Raw genomic sequence first — 19,890 nt, 5'->3', positions numbered from 1 at the left:
AATTTTGTCATAAATTCTGTTTACCTCAAATAAGTAAGCCGCTTAAACTTTTAATGACCAAGGAAATATAAAATAATGAGACAAATCCTTGTCAACAGTTTCTAAGATTTCCATTCATTACCATAAATAAGAACTTTTAATACCTATAACTTCTATAAACTTTAAAATGTTCATTCCATTACTAATAAAGCAGCACTTAAATGTAGCTCTGTCATCTATATCGAAGCTTACAGTGCTGGTAAAGTCAATTTTATGTACACTGTAGTTGAAAAAGTTCAAGTAATGCACAAAAAAAGGGTAAAACCTTTTAAAAAAATATAACAACAGAAGAGTAAATTGTTCCTGGGAAGAGGTCATATAAGCACATTTCCCCTATTTTTTCATGATGACATCCTGAATTGAACTCCTGAATTAACTTTCAAATTATCAAAAATACTTATTATTTCTATTACCAAGATGACTCAGCCGACTTATATCCTTCTTTCTAATAAAGTCAAAATAAAATTTAGTCCTGAAATCACATGTTTGATTAAACCAAGTCAAGTAATAGGTTAAATCATAATTTGAGAAAAATTCAACATTAAATCTAATAATGGAAAATTTACATTTTAACAGGATCTTTCCCATGCTTTGTTTTAAAAACACAGAGATGAGGCCACTTTTAGGATCAACTATAGAAATAATTTTCCCCAATAACACAATTACTTGATTTCAGAGAAAATAACAACTCCTCCAATTGACACTCTAACCAGGTATTTGTAAGGGAAATTAAATTAATCTATAGGAAATGCAATTAGGCTAAGCCCCAACCATTCTTAAAATACATGTTATTCTCTGATCAGAAATGAGGCATATGAGTCCCTGACACAACTTTCAAGACATATAAACTCTCCTAGGAGGTCTTTGGAAAATCAGAAGCAATTAAAGCTAGGAAATTTTAAAGTACAAAGGTGTTTTACAGCAACCATGTCTGGTGAAAAACATATCATTATTTTTTTTAATGTTTCATTCATAATATTTTATGTGTTCAAAGATCATATTTAGGATATTCAGTAAGTCTTCAACTTAGAAAGATGGCTATTCATTATGAATAACTCTTATTTAGTAATCACTAATTCTTAAGCTCTCTGAGAATCTGCTATGTTGTAAACTGAGGTTTAAAATGTTCAAACAGTTAGAAAGAAGATGCTAAGATGATCTACAAATTTGTCCATGTTCAAAAGCCGTTACATGAGGTCACCTCGTATAGATACAATTTCTGAAAGAGGAATCTGATTGGCCTTCTCTCAATATGAAATATTGCAGGAGCAATATAAGTCCCCTTTAGTCTTCCCTGGTTCCAGTGACGAAAGTAAAAAAGCCCTCAAATTGGTGTCAGAGGAAATTATGCCAAAAGGTGCTTCTTAATACTGACACCATGATGTGAATTTTGTAATGAGACTACTTTAATGAGAACATTTAATACTGTGAATTATCAACTATCAGTGAAGCATATTATTCATTTTGGGGGTCCTTTTCTCTCCACTACTCAGTCCTGTAGTTATTTTGGCATATGTCTATTATTCTTTTCCCTATTCTCCTTACGTTGAGTCCATTCCAAGGATCATTATTATTTTCATTGTTTTAGCTTGTCACCAGATAGATGTTTGTAAGGTGCTCAGTAGAGAGGAAGTAGAGGAACTGATGAATTTCCTAAATTTCCTCTAACATTAAATTTGAATTTTTTTTAACAAGTGTGTCAGTGACTTCATCCATTTTTATGTGAAAATGGGTTTGTCAATCAAGTATCACTTGCGATGAAAAGAAACGATAAAGAATCAGTAAGAGGGCAATTAACAAATATGAAAGAGAAAAGTATCATGACTTCCTTTTATACTTCTCCTATTGAGCATAAAAGCATACTTCTCTCTCTCACTATTTAACTCATCTATCTTTGGGATGTAATATTTTATCTTAGCAGAAGCAAAGGCCCAGAAATAAATGTACATATAATGCTTCATTTGTGTGTAGAATATAGAGTTGACTATAGTCTTTGATCAAAACAATAATTAGAAAACTGAAATATTAATGTTATCTAAATATTATTATCAAAACAAGATTAGAAATCATTAGCCTTTGATTTCCATAGCCTTCTCTTAGTAATACAGAGTTTTAAAAACAGCACTGTCTCTTGTTTATGAATATTTTATATATATATATAGTGAGAGAGAGAGAGAACTATTTTGTTGCTATAAAGAGTCCAGATGTAGTAATTTAAAATTTTAGTGTAACTTTTGTGCATTCCTGAAAGACTGTAGAAAAACAAGTGTTCTTTCTAATGTAGCAGCAGAGTTTGATCTATAAAGAAAGCCCAAAGTGAATTTTTGGTGAAACAAATACTTTTTCTGAAAAATGATTTTTTTCTATAAAAAGTCAGATGATCAAATATTGGTTTATTCAAAGGGAATTATATAATAGTGTTTTCCCCCTAGGTAAATATTAAGAGCATCAATAAATAAATCTGTAAATGTTTTTGAAAGATACTGTGGAAACAAATTCCCATCTATACATAATTTTACTGAAGAGGGAAAAAGAGGTAGAAAATGCAACTATCTTAAAGCTTTAGAGACCAATCACATATTAGGAATTACCTTTCCAGAATGTTTAGTATCATCTTGATCATATTAATCAGTTCAAGAGCAGCAGTAAGAATGCTATGAGGTGGTTGTTCATAAGTGCCATGTAGAGTACGCGCCCTTCTTCTTTCCGATATCATGACAAGAACACGGTCAATAGCATGCTCAAGATGTTCACTTTGTTTTCTGAATCTGGTAGGCATCTTTTTGTCATTCTGAAATTAAAGTGGGAGTTTGGGGGGAAGAGATGAGGCAGCACTTATCTAATATACTATAAATATGGAATAGGTTCAAAAGTAGTATCATTTAGCCAAAGTAATATAAGAGGGATGCAAAATTACCATTAGACACTTTTCATTCTTTACATATTGTTTCTGGTAATACTTATATCATTCATGGTAGCAGTTATCCAAAGGGCATAAAAGGAATAAGATTTATCTATGGAAATATTGAGGGACGTAATTTAAAATGTGATAAAAATTACTTGCTCATAATTAGGACATGTTAATTCTGGTACTGCCTTATTAGTACACCTACATCATTTTCTTTTTAGATTGTAATCTACTGAGGGGAAAACCCATGCTACTCTATATTCTGGACAAGAATGGGTGATGATCAAAGAGATTGGAAAGAAAATTCTTACTTTTCATTTTCCACAGAGCCCTGTAAAATATTTATAGTCCTTTCTGAAAACTGGTAATTTAAATATACAGGAGTTATAAGATGATTAATTGGGTATTAAATGTACTACTTCAAGTGATTAGATACTTGTCTCATTGACTTTTTTTAATCTTTGCATGAACATGTGCACACACTCCCCTTCATCACACTTTGTCCAGGGCCTCATCAAATGGCTATCAGAAATAACCACAGAGTTGCAATAATGGCCCATATAGCCTCTTTGGAAGAAGTTACTCTAGCTTTCTGGCTTGATTGTCAGGGAATTATCTGTGACTTACTAAGTAGTGGGGAAATCTAGTAAAAAGGATCAGCCCTTTTAGTCTTTGAAATGCTGAGGTGCAAGGAAATTTTATTAACTTATGTAAGAGATACATTTACAAGTATTTTTGGCCTGGGTCCAATATGATATTATGTGAAATATGCTTGGGTAATTTGATACGGATTACACTAAATCTGTAGACTGCCTTGGGCAGTATGACCATTTTAACAATATCGAGTCTTCCAATCCAGGAGCATGGGATATCTTTCCATTTTTTAAAGTCCTCTTTAATTTCCTTCATCAATGTTTTATAGTTCTCTGTGCATAAGTCTTTCACCTCCTTGCTTAGAATTATTCCTTGGTATTTTATTACTTTGGGTGCTATTTTAATGGGGTTGTTTCTTTACTTTCTTTTCCTGTTGATTAATCATAATAAAATGTATATGGAACCACAAAAGACCTAGAATTGCCAAAGCATTACTGAAGAAAAAGAAAGAACCTGGAGGAATAACTCTCCCAGACTTCAGGCAATACTATAGAGCTACAGTAATCAAAACAGCATTCTATTGGTACAAAAACAGATATATGGACCAATGGAACAGAATAGAGAGCCCAGAAATGAACCTACAAACTTTTGGTCAACTAATCTTTGACAAAGGAGGCAAGAATATACAATGGAATAAAGACAGTCTCTTCAGCAAATGGTGTTGGGAAAACTGGACAGCAGCATGTAAAGCAATGAAGCTAGGCCACTGTCTTACACCATACACAAAATCAAATTCAAAGTGGATCAAAGACTTAAACATAAGACAAGATACAATAAACCTCCTATAAGAAAATATAGGTAAAACATTATCTCACATACATAAAAATGTTCTCCTAGGGCAGTAGAAATAGAAGCAATAGAAATACAAGCAAGAATAAAAAAATGGGACCTAATGAAACTCACAAGCTTCTGCACAGCAAAGAAAACCATAAACAAAACAAAACAACAACCTACGGAATGGGAGAAAATTTTTGCAAACGATGAAACTGACAAAGGCTTGATCTCCAGAATATATAAGCAGCTCATATGACTTAATAAGAAAAAAACAAACAACCCAATCCTAAAATGGGTGGAATACCTAAATAAGTAATTCTCTAAGGAAGAAATATGAATGATCAATAGGCACATGGAAAAAGTGCTCAATATCACTAATTATCATAGAAATGCAGATCAAAACTACAATGAGGCATCACCTCACACCAGTCAGAATGGCCATCATTCAAAACTACACAAATGACAAATGCTGGAGAGGCTGTGGAGAAAAGGGAACCCTCCTACACTGCTGGTGGGAATAGAGTTTGGTGCAGCCACTGTGGAAACAGTATGGAGATTCCTCAAAAGACTAGAAATAGACTTACCACATGACCCAGGAATCCCACTCCTGGGCATATATCCAGAAGGAACCCTACTTCAAAAAGACACCTGCAACCCAATGTTCATAGCAGCACTATTTACAATAGCCAAGACAAGGAAACAGCCTAAATGTCCAACAACAGATGACTGGATAAAGAAGAGGTGGTATATTTATAAAATGGAATACTATTCAGCCACAAAATGACAACATAATGCCATTTGCAGCAACATGAATATCCCTGGAGAATGTCATTCTAAGTGTAGTAAGCCAGAAAGAGAAAGAAAAATATTATATGAGATTGCTTATATGTGGAATCTAAGAAAAAAAAAGATGACATAAATACAAAAGAGAAACAGACTCATAGACATAGAATACAAACTTGTGCTTACCAGGGGAAGGGATAGACTGGGAGTTTGAAATTTGTAGATACTGACATGCATATGTAAAATAGATAAACAAGATTATACTGTATAGCACAGGGAAATGTATACAAGAGTTTGTGGTAGCTCACAGCGAAAAAGAATGTGACAATGAATATATGTATATCAATGTATAACTGAAAAATTGTGCTCTACACTGGAAATTGACACAACATTATAAACTGACTATAACTCAATAAAAAAGGTAAAAAAAGATATTATGTGAAAACATCATATTAGTATGATGTGTATGAAACTAGAGAATCAAGTGCATAGCTCCTCAATAATTACCCCGTCCTAATGTGAAATCTATTATGTAGTATGTTCAGCTGTTCAACATTATTGTTTTGCTTTAAATATCACATATCAACCTAAACATAGGTCAATTTCCAGATTTCTGATGAAATTTGTTTCAGTAATATCCACTTCTTGCACATAAGCTTGCTTTACATTTGTTGATTGGCAAAGTAATATGTGTATTTGGACATTTTTCCTTCTTTCAGAGAGTTTTAGCATATGAAGAACAAAGCAATAGAAAATTATGGGTTCTATCTTTCTTATTTATAGATGTCAGAATGAAATAATCATTGCTAACATTTAAGATATAAATATAACTATGCTTTTACTTCCCTCTTCTGCTTCCCAATATTCTTCAGCTCCTATTGATATAATCTTTGATTTAGATACAAATTATTACCATTAATAGTAAAATAAATTAATATTATTGAGGTATATAATTTATCTTTCAAGAATTTTCAAAATTTTCTGTTAAGTTAATAACCATATTAACAAAGAATATTTTGACAAGCTACACTTTATCAGTTTCATTGCTCACTGCCAATTTTTTACACTACATTTCTGTTCTTGAATTATTTATTTTTATTCATCATGTGTTCATCTGAAATATGTCTTCCAGTAATTTTAAATAATAATAGGATATATTTCCTGGCTTTGTAGTCTTAAGAATATTTTCATTTGTCAAATAACATGTTTCCCAAGGTCACAAAGCAAATTATTAGTAGACCTTATCCTGGAAACACAAGCCTCTTGATTTTCAGTGCTCCCTTTCTACTACATTACTAAATGTATGTTTCTAGAAGGATAGGGAAAGATGGGAATCTTTTTATGCATTCCATTTATCAGTGCAGTGAAATGGAAAGACATCTAGGTCTAGTGTAAGATTTGAGTTTGTACAAATCACTTAAACATCTCAGAGCCTAGGTTTGCTTGTTTTTCTCTAAAACATGGTTAATAACACCCATTTTATCCATGCATAGGATGGTTAAAGATATCAAATATTATACATAAAGGAACTATGGTTATTTATATATAATTAGTATATGTCAGAAAAAGTCACAATATTTTAGGAATTAACTACCAAATTCTAAATGGTGGACTATCTCTTTGGAGTCCTAAGGAAACATCAAAGAAATCACGCAGCTAGTCCTTCTGATATTCTAAGTAAATTTGAACTGACTTTTCTAACATAGTTTTTGTAAATTCTGTTAAGATTTAACAGTTGATAAATACTATTCTTTTTTTTCATTGATATCTCACTAGACTTCCTTTAAAGAGTGAATATCAGATCAGATATGTGATTTCCTTTTTTTGGTCTAAAATCATTTTACATAGAGCAAATTTTTTTTCAGTAAATCCAAAACAACTAGACCAAGCAACTTATACTTTGGAAATGTTTAGAATTGAGAAATGAAAGACCAACAGTGCCAAAATGGTGATTATTTTAGCATGTATAGTGAATAGCAAATAATGTCATTTAAATTGTAAAACATAAGGTCTTGTTTAAACAAGATAAGCCATATATATTGGCATAATTTTGTGAAATATTCTTTATTAATTATGCATATCAACAAAGTAACAAAGATGTCTGACAAGTGTTTCTCAAGTGTCAGCTTGCCCTACAATACTGAATTTCCTTTGAAACCATGAAGGCTATTGTGTGCCAAAAAAGATATTTATCTACTTCAATTTGTGATCTTATAAGCATGCTGAACCAAGAAAGACAACCCATCATGTTCCACTAAAATTTTAACTACAGACTTTTCAGATTTTATTATGACTCATGAAATGAAATTAATGAGTTCTTTTTTCCAATTGACAATTAATTACTTTTCTTAGTATATGATCTTCATTAGTTTTAGAGAGTATAGAGCTTTCAAGAACTGATGACAATAACAATAATAGAAAGAAATGCCATACGTACTTCCTTCAGCTCGCAGAAACACATTTTAACCCATCAAAGCTGGCAGAAGAGGAGACTGGCCAAAATGGTGGAGCAGAAAGACACTGAGCTCACCTTCTCTCATGAGCATACCAAAATCACAACTACCTGCAGGACAACTATTGGTGAAAAATATGGAACCTACCAGAAAAGATCTTCTACAACTAAAGACCTAGAGAAGGAACCACAATGAAATGGGTAGGAGAGGCAGACTTGCAATAGAGTCTAGTCCCATACCTCTGGTGTGTGATCCATAAACTGGGGAATAATTACATCCCAGGACCCAGCAGAATAGATAGTAACATAAATGAAACACAACATAATTTTGAGAGTCTCCTACTATGATGAAAATGGTGTTAAATAGGACAATTTTCTCCAAAGAACATAAAGTCATAATCTATATGGTGCTGGTAAATGGCAGGCTCTGAATAAAAAAATTCTACACTACATAGTGATTATCTCACACAAGCTCCTGATGCTTAAAAAACTAACATATCAACAACATCTGTATTTTCCAGAAGCAATCCATTTTTAAAACAAATCAGTGGCTTTCATCAATGAAATTATGAGTAATATAAAAGAGTTCCCAAGAACCCAGATGCTCTTTTCCAATGCTGAACTTGATGTCAGAGATCCCTACAGTTTGGCAACTGTATAGTTGATTCATTCAAGATTTAATTCTCTTGTTTGGAAAATGGGGTCCGTATTGAAAACTTTAGGTTGTAGTCAAAGGTTGAAGGTGAAAAACACTAAGTTATATAAAGGATAAAATAAATTAATGATGTGAAATAACCCGTTTAAACTGTAAATGGAGATTAAACACTAAGTTATTAAAAAACCAATGGGTCAATGAGGAAATCAAAGATGAAATTAAAAAATACCTTGAGACAAATGACAATGAAAGCACAACCACACAAAATTTATGGGACACAGCAAAGGCAGTGCTAAGAGGGAAGTTTATAGTGATACAGGCCTTCCTCAAAAAAGAACAATAATCTCAAATAAACAATTTAACCCACCAGCCGAGAGAAACTAGAAAAAGAAGAAAAAAAATCCCCAAAGGCAGCAGAAGGAAGGAAATTATAAAGATTAAGGAGGAAATAAATAAAATAAAGGTTAAAAAGTCCATAGAAAAAATTAACCAAACCAAAAGTTGGTTTTTTGAAAAAATAAATAAAACTGACACACCTCTGGCCAAACTCAAAAAGAAGAAAAAAGAAAGAGCACAAATTAGCAAAGTAAGAAAGGAGAATGGAGAAATTACAACAAATAAAATAGAAATACAGAATATCATATGAGAGTATGATGAAAAACTATATGGAGCCACAATAGATAACCTAGAGGAGATGGACAAGTTTCTGGAAACATACTGTCCACCAAGACTGAATCAAGAAGAAACTGACCACTTGAACAAACTGATCACTAGAAATGAAATCAAATTAGCAATAAAAAAATCTCCCTACAAATAAAAGTCCAGGACTGGACAGCTTCACCAGGAAATTCTACCAAACATACAAAAAAGAACTCATAACAGTCCTTCTCAAACTCTTCCAGACGATTGAAAAGGAGGGAATACTCCCAAACTCATTCTATGAAGCCACCATCACGCTGATACCAAAACCAGGCAAAGACACTACAAAAAAAGAGAATTATAGGCCAATATCACTGATCAACATAGGCGCCAAAATCCTTACCAAAATATTAGCAAATAGAATCCAACAACACATAAAAAAGATTATACATCATGACCAAGTGGGGTTCATCCCAGGGACAGAAGGGTGGTTCAACAAACGCAAATCAATCAATGTAATACATCACATCAATAAGAGAAAGGACAAAAACCACATGATCATCTCAATCGATGCAGAAAATGTATTTGATAAAATTCAACACCCATTTATGATAAAAATTCTCACCAAAGTGGGTATAGAGGGAACATATCTCAACATCATTAAAGCTATGTATCACAAACCTACAGCCAGTATAGTACTCAATGGTGAAAAATTCAAAAGCTTCCCCCTAAAATCTGGGACAAGACAAGGACACCCACAATCACCACTCCTATTCAGCATAGTCAGGGAAGTCCTAGCCACAACAATCAGACAAAAGAGAGAAATAAAAGGGATCCAAATTGGAAAAGGAGAGTTAAAAGTGTCACTATATGCCAACGACATGTTACTATATATAGAAAACCCTAAAAGGTCCACACTAAGACTACTAGAGCTGATTGAAGAATTCAGCAAGGTAGCAAGTTACAAGATTAACATTCAAAAATCAGTGGCATTTCTTTACACTAATGATGAATCAAAAGAAAAAGAAAGTAAAGAAACAATCCCCTTTAAATAGCACCCAAAGTAATAAAATACCTAGGAATAAATCTAACCAAGGAGGTGAAAGGATTGTGTATATGTCCATGAATGACTGAAAAATTGTGCTGAACACTGGAATTTGACACAACATTGTAAAATGATTATAAATCAATAAAAAATGTTAAAAAATAAAAAATAAAATAAATAAATGCAGTCAAAAAATAAATAAATAATATGTTTTACAAAAAAAATTATAAACCATTGATGAAGGAAATTAAAGAAGACTTTAAAAAATGGAAAGATATTCCATGCTCTTAGATTGGAAGAATCAATATTGTTAAAATGGTCACACTGCCCAAGGCAATCTACAGATTTTAAGCAATCCCTATCAAATTACCTAGGACATATTTCACAGAACTAGAACAAATCATAATACAATTTATATCGGACCATCAAAGACCTAGAATTGCCAAAGCATTACTGAGGAGAAAGAAAGAGGCTGGAGGAATAACTCTCCCAGACTTCAGACAATACTATAGAGCTTAAGTCATCAAGAGAGCATGGTATTGGTACCAAAACAGACATATGGACCAATGGAATGAAAGAGAGAGTCCAGAAATGAACCCACAAACTTTTGGTCAACTAATCTTTGACAAAGGAGGCAAGAATATACAATGGAATAAAGACAGTCTCTTCAGCAAATGGTGTTGGGAAAACTGGACAGCAGCATATAAAACAATGAAGCTAGAACACTCCCTTACACCACACACAAAAATCAACTCAAGATGGATCAAAGACTTAAACATAAGATAAGATACAATAAACCTCCTAGAGGAAAATAGAGGCAAAACATTATCTGACATACATCTCAAAAATTTTTTCCTAGAAGAAATAAAAGCAAGAATAAACAAATGGGACCTAATGAAACTTACAAGCTTCTGCACAGCAAAGGAAACCATAAGTAAAACAAAAAGACAACCTACGGAATGGGAAAAAAATTTGCAAATGAAACCGACAAAGGCTTGATCTCCAGAATATATAAGCAGCTCATATGACTTAATAAGAAAAAACAAACAACCCAATCCAAAAATGGGTGGAATACCTAAACAAGTAATTCTCCAAGGAAGAAATACAAATGATCAATAGGCACATGGAAAAAATGCTCAATATCACTAATTATCAGAGAAATGCAAATCAAAACTACAATGAGGTATCACCTCACACCAGTCAGAATGGCCATCACTCAAAACTACACAAATGACAAACGCTAGACAGGCTGTGGAGAAAAGGGAACCCTCCTTCACTGCTGGTGGGAATGCAGTTTGGTGCAGCCACTATGGAAAACAGTGTGGAGATTCCTCAAAAGACTAGGAATAGACTTACCATATGACCCAGGAATCCCACTCCTGGGCATATATCCAGAAGGAACCCTACTTCAAAAAGACACCTGCACCCCAGTATTCATAGCAGGACTATTTACAATAGCCAAAACATGGAAAGAGCCAAAATGTCCATCAACAGGTGACTGGATACAGAAGAGGTGGTATATTTATACAATGGAATACTACTCAGCCATAAAACCTGACAACGTAATGCTATTTGCAGCAACATGGATGCTCCTGGAGATTGTCATTCTAAGTGAAGTAAGCCAGAAAGAGAAAGAAAAATATTATATGAGATTGCTCATATGTGGAATCTAAAAAAAACAAAACAAACAAAGCATAAATACAAAACAGAAATAGACTCACAGACATAGAATATAAACTTGTGGTTGCCAAGGGGGTGCAGGGTGGGAAGAGATAGACTGGGATTTCAAAATTGTAGAATAGATAAAGAAGATTGTACTTTATAGCACAGGGAAATATATACAAGTTTCTTATGGTAGCTCACAGAGAAATAAAATGTGACAATGAATATCTATATGTTCATGAATAAGTGAAAAATTGTGCTCCAAACTGGAATTTAACACAACATTGTAAAATGATTATAAATGAATAAAAAAAAGTTAAAAAAATAAACTGTAAATAAATAGATAATTTATTTTTTTCAAGACTCTCATCATTAATAATTATTACAATATTCAGATATAACAAAAAGATAACCTAAAATTTTTATGATTAAAAATGGTAGAACAGAAATATTTATTACAAAATTTTTACATAGATATTTATTTTCTTCCTTTTTCCTGCACAGGTTACTTGCAAGATCTAAAAATGTCATTTACGTATACCTGATTACTTGTAAAAAAAATCCATCTTTATCATTTATTATTTCTTACTTTATCTGCATTTTTCTCTTCTATAGATTTTTTCATGACAAAATCTCTGGCCACAATTTCATGCTTTAAATTATTTTGAATTTCTTTCATCCTTCAGTAGTAAATAATGCCCAATCATTACTTTTTCTTCTCATACATAATGCATCCTTCTCTTTAATATATCTTCCTAATTTTTCCATCCTTATGGACATAAAGAACTAGTTCCTAAATACCTTTTTGTATATACCTTTTAAAATCAAATTTTATTTCCATGACTTTCTCTCTGGTGTGTTGTCCCTCTAACTCATGGAAATACCATACTTCATTTAACCATTCTCTTATTTTATGTTTCATACCAAACTATATGTTCAAAATAGTTTTACCTAATATTTCTACAACCTTTTGGAAGTCTTAGTTATCTACTAGTCTTCATATTTCTGGAATGTATAAACTCAGTAATGGCTGGTAATATGAACGTTTTTGTCTAACTGTTCTTTAGCATCCAGAAGAAGGCTAAACGTTTGGAAGGTGTTAAAAGTATTTATATATTGAATGGATGAATGAAGGCTAACATAAAAGGTAAAGGGTCAGGAGACTCATTGTCTACTCCTATCACTTCAACTGCCTAACACAACACTGAGCAAATTATTTAACCACTCTATCTCAGTTTCCTATTTTGTCAAATAGAAATAACAAACTGTGCTCTACTTCATAGAATTATTGAGTTAATAAAATAAATAATGAAAAACAGAAATAATATTTGAAAATCATTTAAATATACATAATGTATAGTGACTATATATATATATATACATATATATATATATATAGTGTATACACATATACATGTGTTACTCATAATATATTCCATACCCAATTTTTAGTGTGGCATTCAAAAGTAGATACAAGGTAAGAAGAGAGAATCTCTTTCAATAAACATTTACTTTAAAACAATAAAATAATTTTGAAAACTGCCTTCTTACACCCTCTGCAGAAGCCAATAGTGACATGCCTCTAGAATGTTTAATTTATATTCAATAAGGATCAGTTTGAATTCTGATTCTGTATTCTGATCAATTTCTTTTGAGCCACACCACAACATAACATAGTTTGACATTTTCTTAACACTTAATAGAGCATTCTCATTATTCCTTATCCAAGTCTCTAACGAAAACATTAAAAAACAGTGAGCCTATGTATTTTCTCCTTGTTGACTAAGAAGCCATGTTCTGGATGCAGCACCCTTACTCCAGTTGTGCATTCACTTCAGATTATTTGAAAGGCATACAAACTAAAGGACAATATTGCCTAAATATATGACATAGTAAGTTCCAAATGTAATTTATTTCCAAGAGACTCTGGATTCAACAAGGCACAATGCATACAGTTAATTCAATAGGACGGAGATCATATATAATGTGTTATTTTACATTAAATTCTGGAATAAGAACCTACACAAGAGTTGAGGAAACAGCCATTTGTCAACTTTATCCAAAATACTCAACTTCCTAGTGTGGGTTTTACTAAAACCAGCCACGATCAGCTAAATGGTGCCCAGTCAGTCAGGAAATAAAAGTGTTTGTAAAGCTAAACACAGAGCCTATGCAGGCATCAAAGTGTGGGTGAGGGTGGTTCTGAGGAGTAAGCGATATAAGGCCAGATATATTCTATAGAAAAACTGGTATAGTGACAAGAATTAATGTAAATCAGAAGAAAAATAAGATAGTGTATAGAGAATACATGGGTTAGGAGAGAAGTGAGGAGACTTAGGATGCCTTGATGGCTGGTGGGGTGGTAGAGCCTGCTTGGGTTATTAAAAATACAACTTTGATGGAGCGACATCAGCAAGATGGCTGAATAAGGTATCCCTTATTCATATCCCTCCATCATCCATCCATGGACAAAAATGCCTTTATGGGAGTTCTGGGATCCAGGTATGAAATTCTAAAGCCCAGTGTGGTCCAAGACTTAGGAGAGCCAATTTGAGACAATAGGCCCTCATCCAGAAGACTGACTCACAAAATGCAGTCCTAGCTACTGACCCAGAGACAGCTCTGTACCCTGAGGACTCAGTTATAGCCCTGTTTAGCTTTGGTCTTGTCACCAGTACCATACGCTAAGGAACCCAAGAGGAATCATGCCCACCTGTGGGAGCCCAAGATTGGGTTAACAAATTGTAACAGACCCCAGCCGCTTGTCTCCTTAAAGAAGAGAAAATGTGCTTAGTAACTGCTTTGCTTGCATAGTTGAGGTTTTAGATAGTACTCTGCTCATTGAAAAGCAATGACCCTGGCCCTCGGCTATAAATGCTGGGCGTGACTGCTGTTAGATAGTCTTCTATCCCCAAAGCAAGGAACTGGCTGGTCTGGTGGTCTGCTTTAACATATCTAGAAGAATGTATCTTGTTCCCCTCTTCCCATGACTTCCCTAAAGGTAAACTGTAGGCCCCCAAAGGAACGAGTCTTGGGCTGGAATGGTAAACAAGTTATAAAAAGCTGCAGACTCAGAGGTGAGAAGGCTGGTTAGCCAATGACGGGTAAGATCCCCAGAGGGGGCCAACCTAAGACAGGCACAGCCGCCTGAGTCAAAGAAAAATGTTAAGCAGCTGCTTCTCATATGTTCCACCCTGATAAGCTGTAAGGCTCGCTGATGCCAACACAAACATGATTTACCAAAACATAAAGGGTCTTCTGACCTTGAGCCAGACTCTACTCTCTATCCCACCCTGTCTTTCCCTAAATTCCTGCATTCCATCAAACAACTGTCAGTGATTTCTCCTTTGATTGTACATAATAAATGTGGGAGCATTTGAGAGGTTCGTGGAGTTGGCTCCCAATTCCCTCTCACTCTCTTGACTTTTTCCACAGAGTCTTGAGTAATTCATTCTGTCTCAGTGGGACTTCTGCCAGCCAGAACCCACAACTGGTGATAAACTCACACCCACCATTGCTTTGAGTAATATGCATACAGACCTTGGTCCTGGGTATGGATCTTGAAGTAGCCTGTGAACCAGTTCCAGCCCCTCTTGGCTGTAGTCTGGAAACCCCTGGAGGTAACGCTGACAAAAATCAATTCAACTGTAGATTCTAAAAAGGCTCTGTAACTGGGCTGTAACCCATGAATAGTCCCAGAAACACAGGGACCCAGAAGGACATACACTTGTCTATGTGCCCAGAGATCTTGAAAGAGCCTTATACTCAGCTCTAGGCTCCTCACAGCCACAGTTCACTAGCAGACCTGTCAGCCAAGAGACCAGGCAGGAGACACTCCTGTCTGTGCCTCCAGAGATACTGAAAGGGTATGACACTTGGTTTTAGCCCCTACATAGCCATAATCTGCCAGCATTCTTGTTGATTCAGAGGCCCAGTGGGAGACACTCCTGTTTGCAAGCCAGGAGACCTGAAAATGCCTCATACCTGGCTCCAACTGCAGTCCACCAGCAGACTTGCTGGCCAAGGGACCTAGCAGGAGATACTTTTAACTATGGCCACAGAGATCCTGAAAGGGCACTGTACTCATCCTAGGTCTTACCGACTACAGTCCATGAGCAGTAATGTCCTAGTAATATTTAAAGCAAATATTAACAGAACTGAAGTGGGAAATAGACAGAAAAAGAATAATAGTAGGGAAATCCAAAATCCTACTTTCAAAAGTGGATAGATCATACAAACAGAAAATTAATAAGGAAAGAAGGGACCTGAATAACACTATAGACCAAAAGGTCCTAATAGTCATACACAGAACATTCCATCCAACAGCACCAGAAAATGCATTTTCTCAAGTTCACATGAAAATTCTCCACGATAGATCATGTGTTTGGCAACACAGCAAGTATTAACAAATCTAAGAAGATTTAAATCATCTCAAGTATCATTTCCCACTGTGATGGTGTGAAACTGGAAATCAGTAACAGGAGGAAAACTGAAAAAACTCAAAAATATGTGGAAATTTAAAAAAAAAGCACACTTTGAATGAACAGTGGGTCAAAGAAGTAATAAAAAAGGAATTCAGAAAGTATCTTGAGACAAATGAAAATAAAAACACAACATACCAAAATGTATGGGATATAGCAAAAGCAGTACTAAGAAGGAAGTGTGTAGCGATAAATGACAACTTTAAGAAAAAAGGTGGGGGGAGGGTATAGTTCAAGTGGTAGAGTACATGCTTAGTATGCACCAGGCCCTGGGTTCAATCCTCAGTACCTCTTCTAAAAACAAACAAACCTAATTACCACTCCCCACCACCAAAATAAAATAATTAGATAATACAATAATAAATAAATTGAATATTTTTAAAAAAGAAAAAAGAAAGATCTTAAATAAACACCCTGACTTTGCAATTCAAAAAATTAGAAAAGAGATAATAAATTAAGCCCAACATTAGCAGAAAGAAGGAAATAATAAATGCTAAAGAAAAAAACAGATATGAAGAGGACAATAGAAATTGTCAATGAAAATAAAACTTGTTTTTTGAAAAAAATTTACAAACATTTAGCTAGAATGAAAAAAGGAGAGTTTTAAACAAAATTATAGATGAAAGAGGAGACATTACAACTGATACCACAGAAATACAAATGATTGTTAACAGTCTAATAATAGCCATTATACGCCAACAAATTGTATAACATAGAAGAAATGAATATATTCCTAAAAACATACAACCTATCAAGACTGAATCATAAAGAAGTAGAGAATCTTAACAGAATAATAATGACTAAGGAAATTAAGGCAGCAACTAAAAACTTCCCAACTAAGAAAAGTCAGGGCCAGATGGCTCTTTGGAAGAATCCCATCAAATATTTAAAGCAGAATTAATGTCAACCCTTCTCAAAATAACCCACAAAATTGAAAAGAGGGATCACTCTCAAACTCAATTTAGAAAATCGGCATTACCCTGATACCAAAGCCAGATAAGAACACTACAAGAAAGGAAAACTACAGGCCAATATCCCTGATAAATATATTGATGCAAAAATTATCAACAAAATTTTGGCAAATATAATTCAACAGCATTTTTAAAGGATCAGAAATCATGAGTAGGTGGGATTTGTCTTTGGGATGAAAGAATGATTCAGCATGTGTAAATCAATAAATGCTATAAACCACATTAATAGAATGAAGAATAAAATCACTTGATCCTCTTAATAGATGCATAAAAAACATTTGCCCAAATTCAATACCATTTCTTGCTAAAAGCTCTTAAAATTGGGCGTAGAAGGAACATAAATCAACATAATAAAGACCATATACGACAAACCCACAGATAAAATCATACTCAGTACTGAAAAGCTGAAAGCTTTTCCTCTAAAATCAGGAACAAAACAAAGGCATCTACTGTCAGCATTCTATTTCAACATAGGACAGGAAGTACTAGACAGATAAATCAGGTAAGGAAAAAATAAATGGCATTCAAATAGGAAGGAAAAAGTAAATTTTCCTCTGTAGAATGAACAATCTTATATACATAAAACCCTTGAACACTCCACCAAAAATTGTTACAACTAATACATGAATTTAGTAAAGTTGCAGGATACAAAATCAACATATAAAATCAAGTGCATTTCTATTCACTAAAAAGGAAACACCTGTAAGAGAAAAAAAATCCATAATAGTATAAAACAGTAAAATATTTAGGAATAAATTTAAACTAGAGGTAAAAGATCTTTACACTGAAAACTGTAAGACATTGATGAAAGAAATTGAATAAGACATAAATAAATGGTAAGGCATTCCACGTTCATGGATTAGAAGAGTTAATATTTTTTAAATGTCCATACTCCCAAGGCACCTAGAGATTCAATGCAATCCCTATCAAAATTCCAATGGTGTTTTTCACAGAAATAGAAAAATATCAAATTTAAAATGGGAACACAAAGGTCTACTAGTAGCCAAAGCAATCTTGATAAGAAGAACAAAGCTGGAGGCTTCACACTTCCTGATTTCAAACTATACTATAAAGTTATAGTAATAAAGTAGAATGGTACTGGCATAACAGATAAATTGACTGATGGAGCAAATTTGACAGCTCACAAGTAAATTCACACATATATTGTCAACTAATCTTTGACAGGGAAACTAAGAATATTCAAATGGGGAAAGGAAAGTTTTTCAATAAATGGTACTAGGAAAACTGGATATCCAAGTGCAAAACAAAAGAATGAAGTTGGACCTCTATTATCACTTACAAAAAAATAATACAAAATGGATTAAGGACTTCAACATAAGATTTGAAGCCATAATATAAGAAAACATAAGTAAAAAGCTCCTTGACATGGGTCTTGGCAATGATTTTTTAGATATGACATCCAAAGCATAACTTCTGCAGAGCAAAAGAAAACAATCAACAGAATGAAAAGGCAATTCACAGAATGGAAGAAAATATTTGCCAACCATATATCTGATATGAGGCTAATATCTAAAATATATACAGAGCTCATACAATTTAATAACAACAACAACAACAACAACAACAAAACAGTTCAATTAGGAAGTGGGCAGAAGACTTCAACAGACATTCACCCAAAGAAAACATACAAATGACCAACAGGTACATGTAAAGGAACCAACATCACCAATCATAAGGGAAATGTAAATCAACCCCACAATGAATGTACAATGAGTATAATATCACACCTGTTAAAATAGGTATTATAAAAAAGAGATAATAAACACTGATGAGAACGTGGAGAAAAGGGAACCCTTGTGCACGATTGGTGGGAATATAAATTGGTAGAGCCATTATGGACAACAGTATGGAGTCTCTTCAAAAAATTAAAAATAAAACTACCATATGATCCAAGAATCTCACTTCTTGATGCATATCGAAAGAAAATAAATGCACTATCTCAAAAAGATATATGCACTCCCATGTTAATTGTACTGTTATTCATAATAGCCAAGACATGGAAACAACCCAGGTTTCCCTCAATGGATGAATGAATAAAGTAAATGTGCTATATATATATATATATATATATATATATATATATATATATATATATGAATGTATAAATACACACACAGAGACATACCTCAAAGATATTGTGGGTTTGGTTCCAGATCATCACAATAAAGAAAATATTGTAATAAAGCAAGTCACATGAATTTTTTTGGTTTTCCAATGCATATAAAACTTATTTTGACACTACAGTCTATTAAGTGTGTAATATTACGTCTAAAAAACAATGTACCAATTTTAATTTAAAAATACTTTATGGCTGAAGTAGGGTTCCTTCTGGATACAAGCCCAGGAGTGGGATTCCTGGGTCATATGGTAAGTCTATTCCTAGTCTTTTGAGGAATCTCCACACTGTTTTCCATAGTGGCTGCACCAAACTGCATTCCCACCAGCAGTGTACGAGGGTTCCCCTTTCTCCACAGCCTCTCCAGCATTTGTCATTTGTGGATTTTTGAATGACGGCCATTCTGACTGGTGTGAGGTGGTACCTCATTGTAGTTTTGATTTGCATTTCTCTGATAACTAGTGATATTGAGCATTTTTTCATGTGCCTTTTGATCATTTGTATGTCTTCCTTGGAGAATTGCTTGTTTAGGTCTTCTGCCCATTTTTGGATTGGGTTGTTTATTTTTTTCTTATTGAGTTGTATGAGCTGCTTATATATTCTAGAGATCAAGCCTTTGTCGGTTTCATTTGCAAAAATTTTCTCCCATTCCGTAGGTTGTCTTCTTGTTTTACTTCTGGTTTCCTTTGC

The 19,890-nt window shown here is 33.7% G+C and overlaps 1 protein-coding gene across 1 annotated transcript in view; it reads right to left on the bottom strand.

Moving 5' to 3' along the window:
- The window catches only part of LOC116277404 (uncharacterized), a 338,567-nt gene that overhangs the window by 177,359 nt on the left and 141,318 nt on the right, over positions 1-19,890 (bottom strand). The window contains exon 5 of the mRNA XM_072955917.1: positions 2,631-2,830. Coding sequence (XP_072812018.1) covers positions 2,631-2,830 — 200 coding nt within the window. The remainder of the gene's footprint in view (positions 1-2,630; positions 2,831-19,890) is intronic.

This window comes from Vicugna pacos, chromosome X, assembly GCF_048564905.1.
Source record: "Vicugna pacos chromosome X, VicPac4, whole genome shotgun sequence".
NCBI classification, from domain to species: Eukaryota; Metazoa; Chordata; class Mammalia; order Artiodactyla; family Camelidae; genus Vicugna; species Vicugna pacos.
Note: the sequence above shows the minus strand (reverse complement) of the source record. Positions and strands in the feature narration are given on the sequence as shown.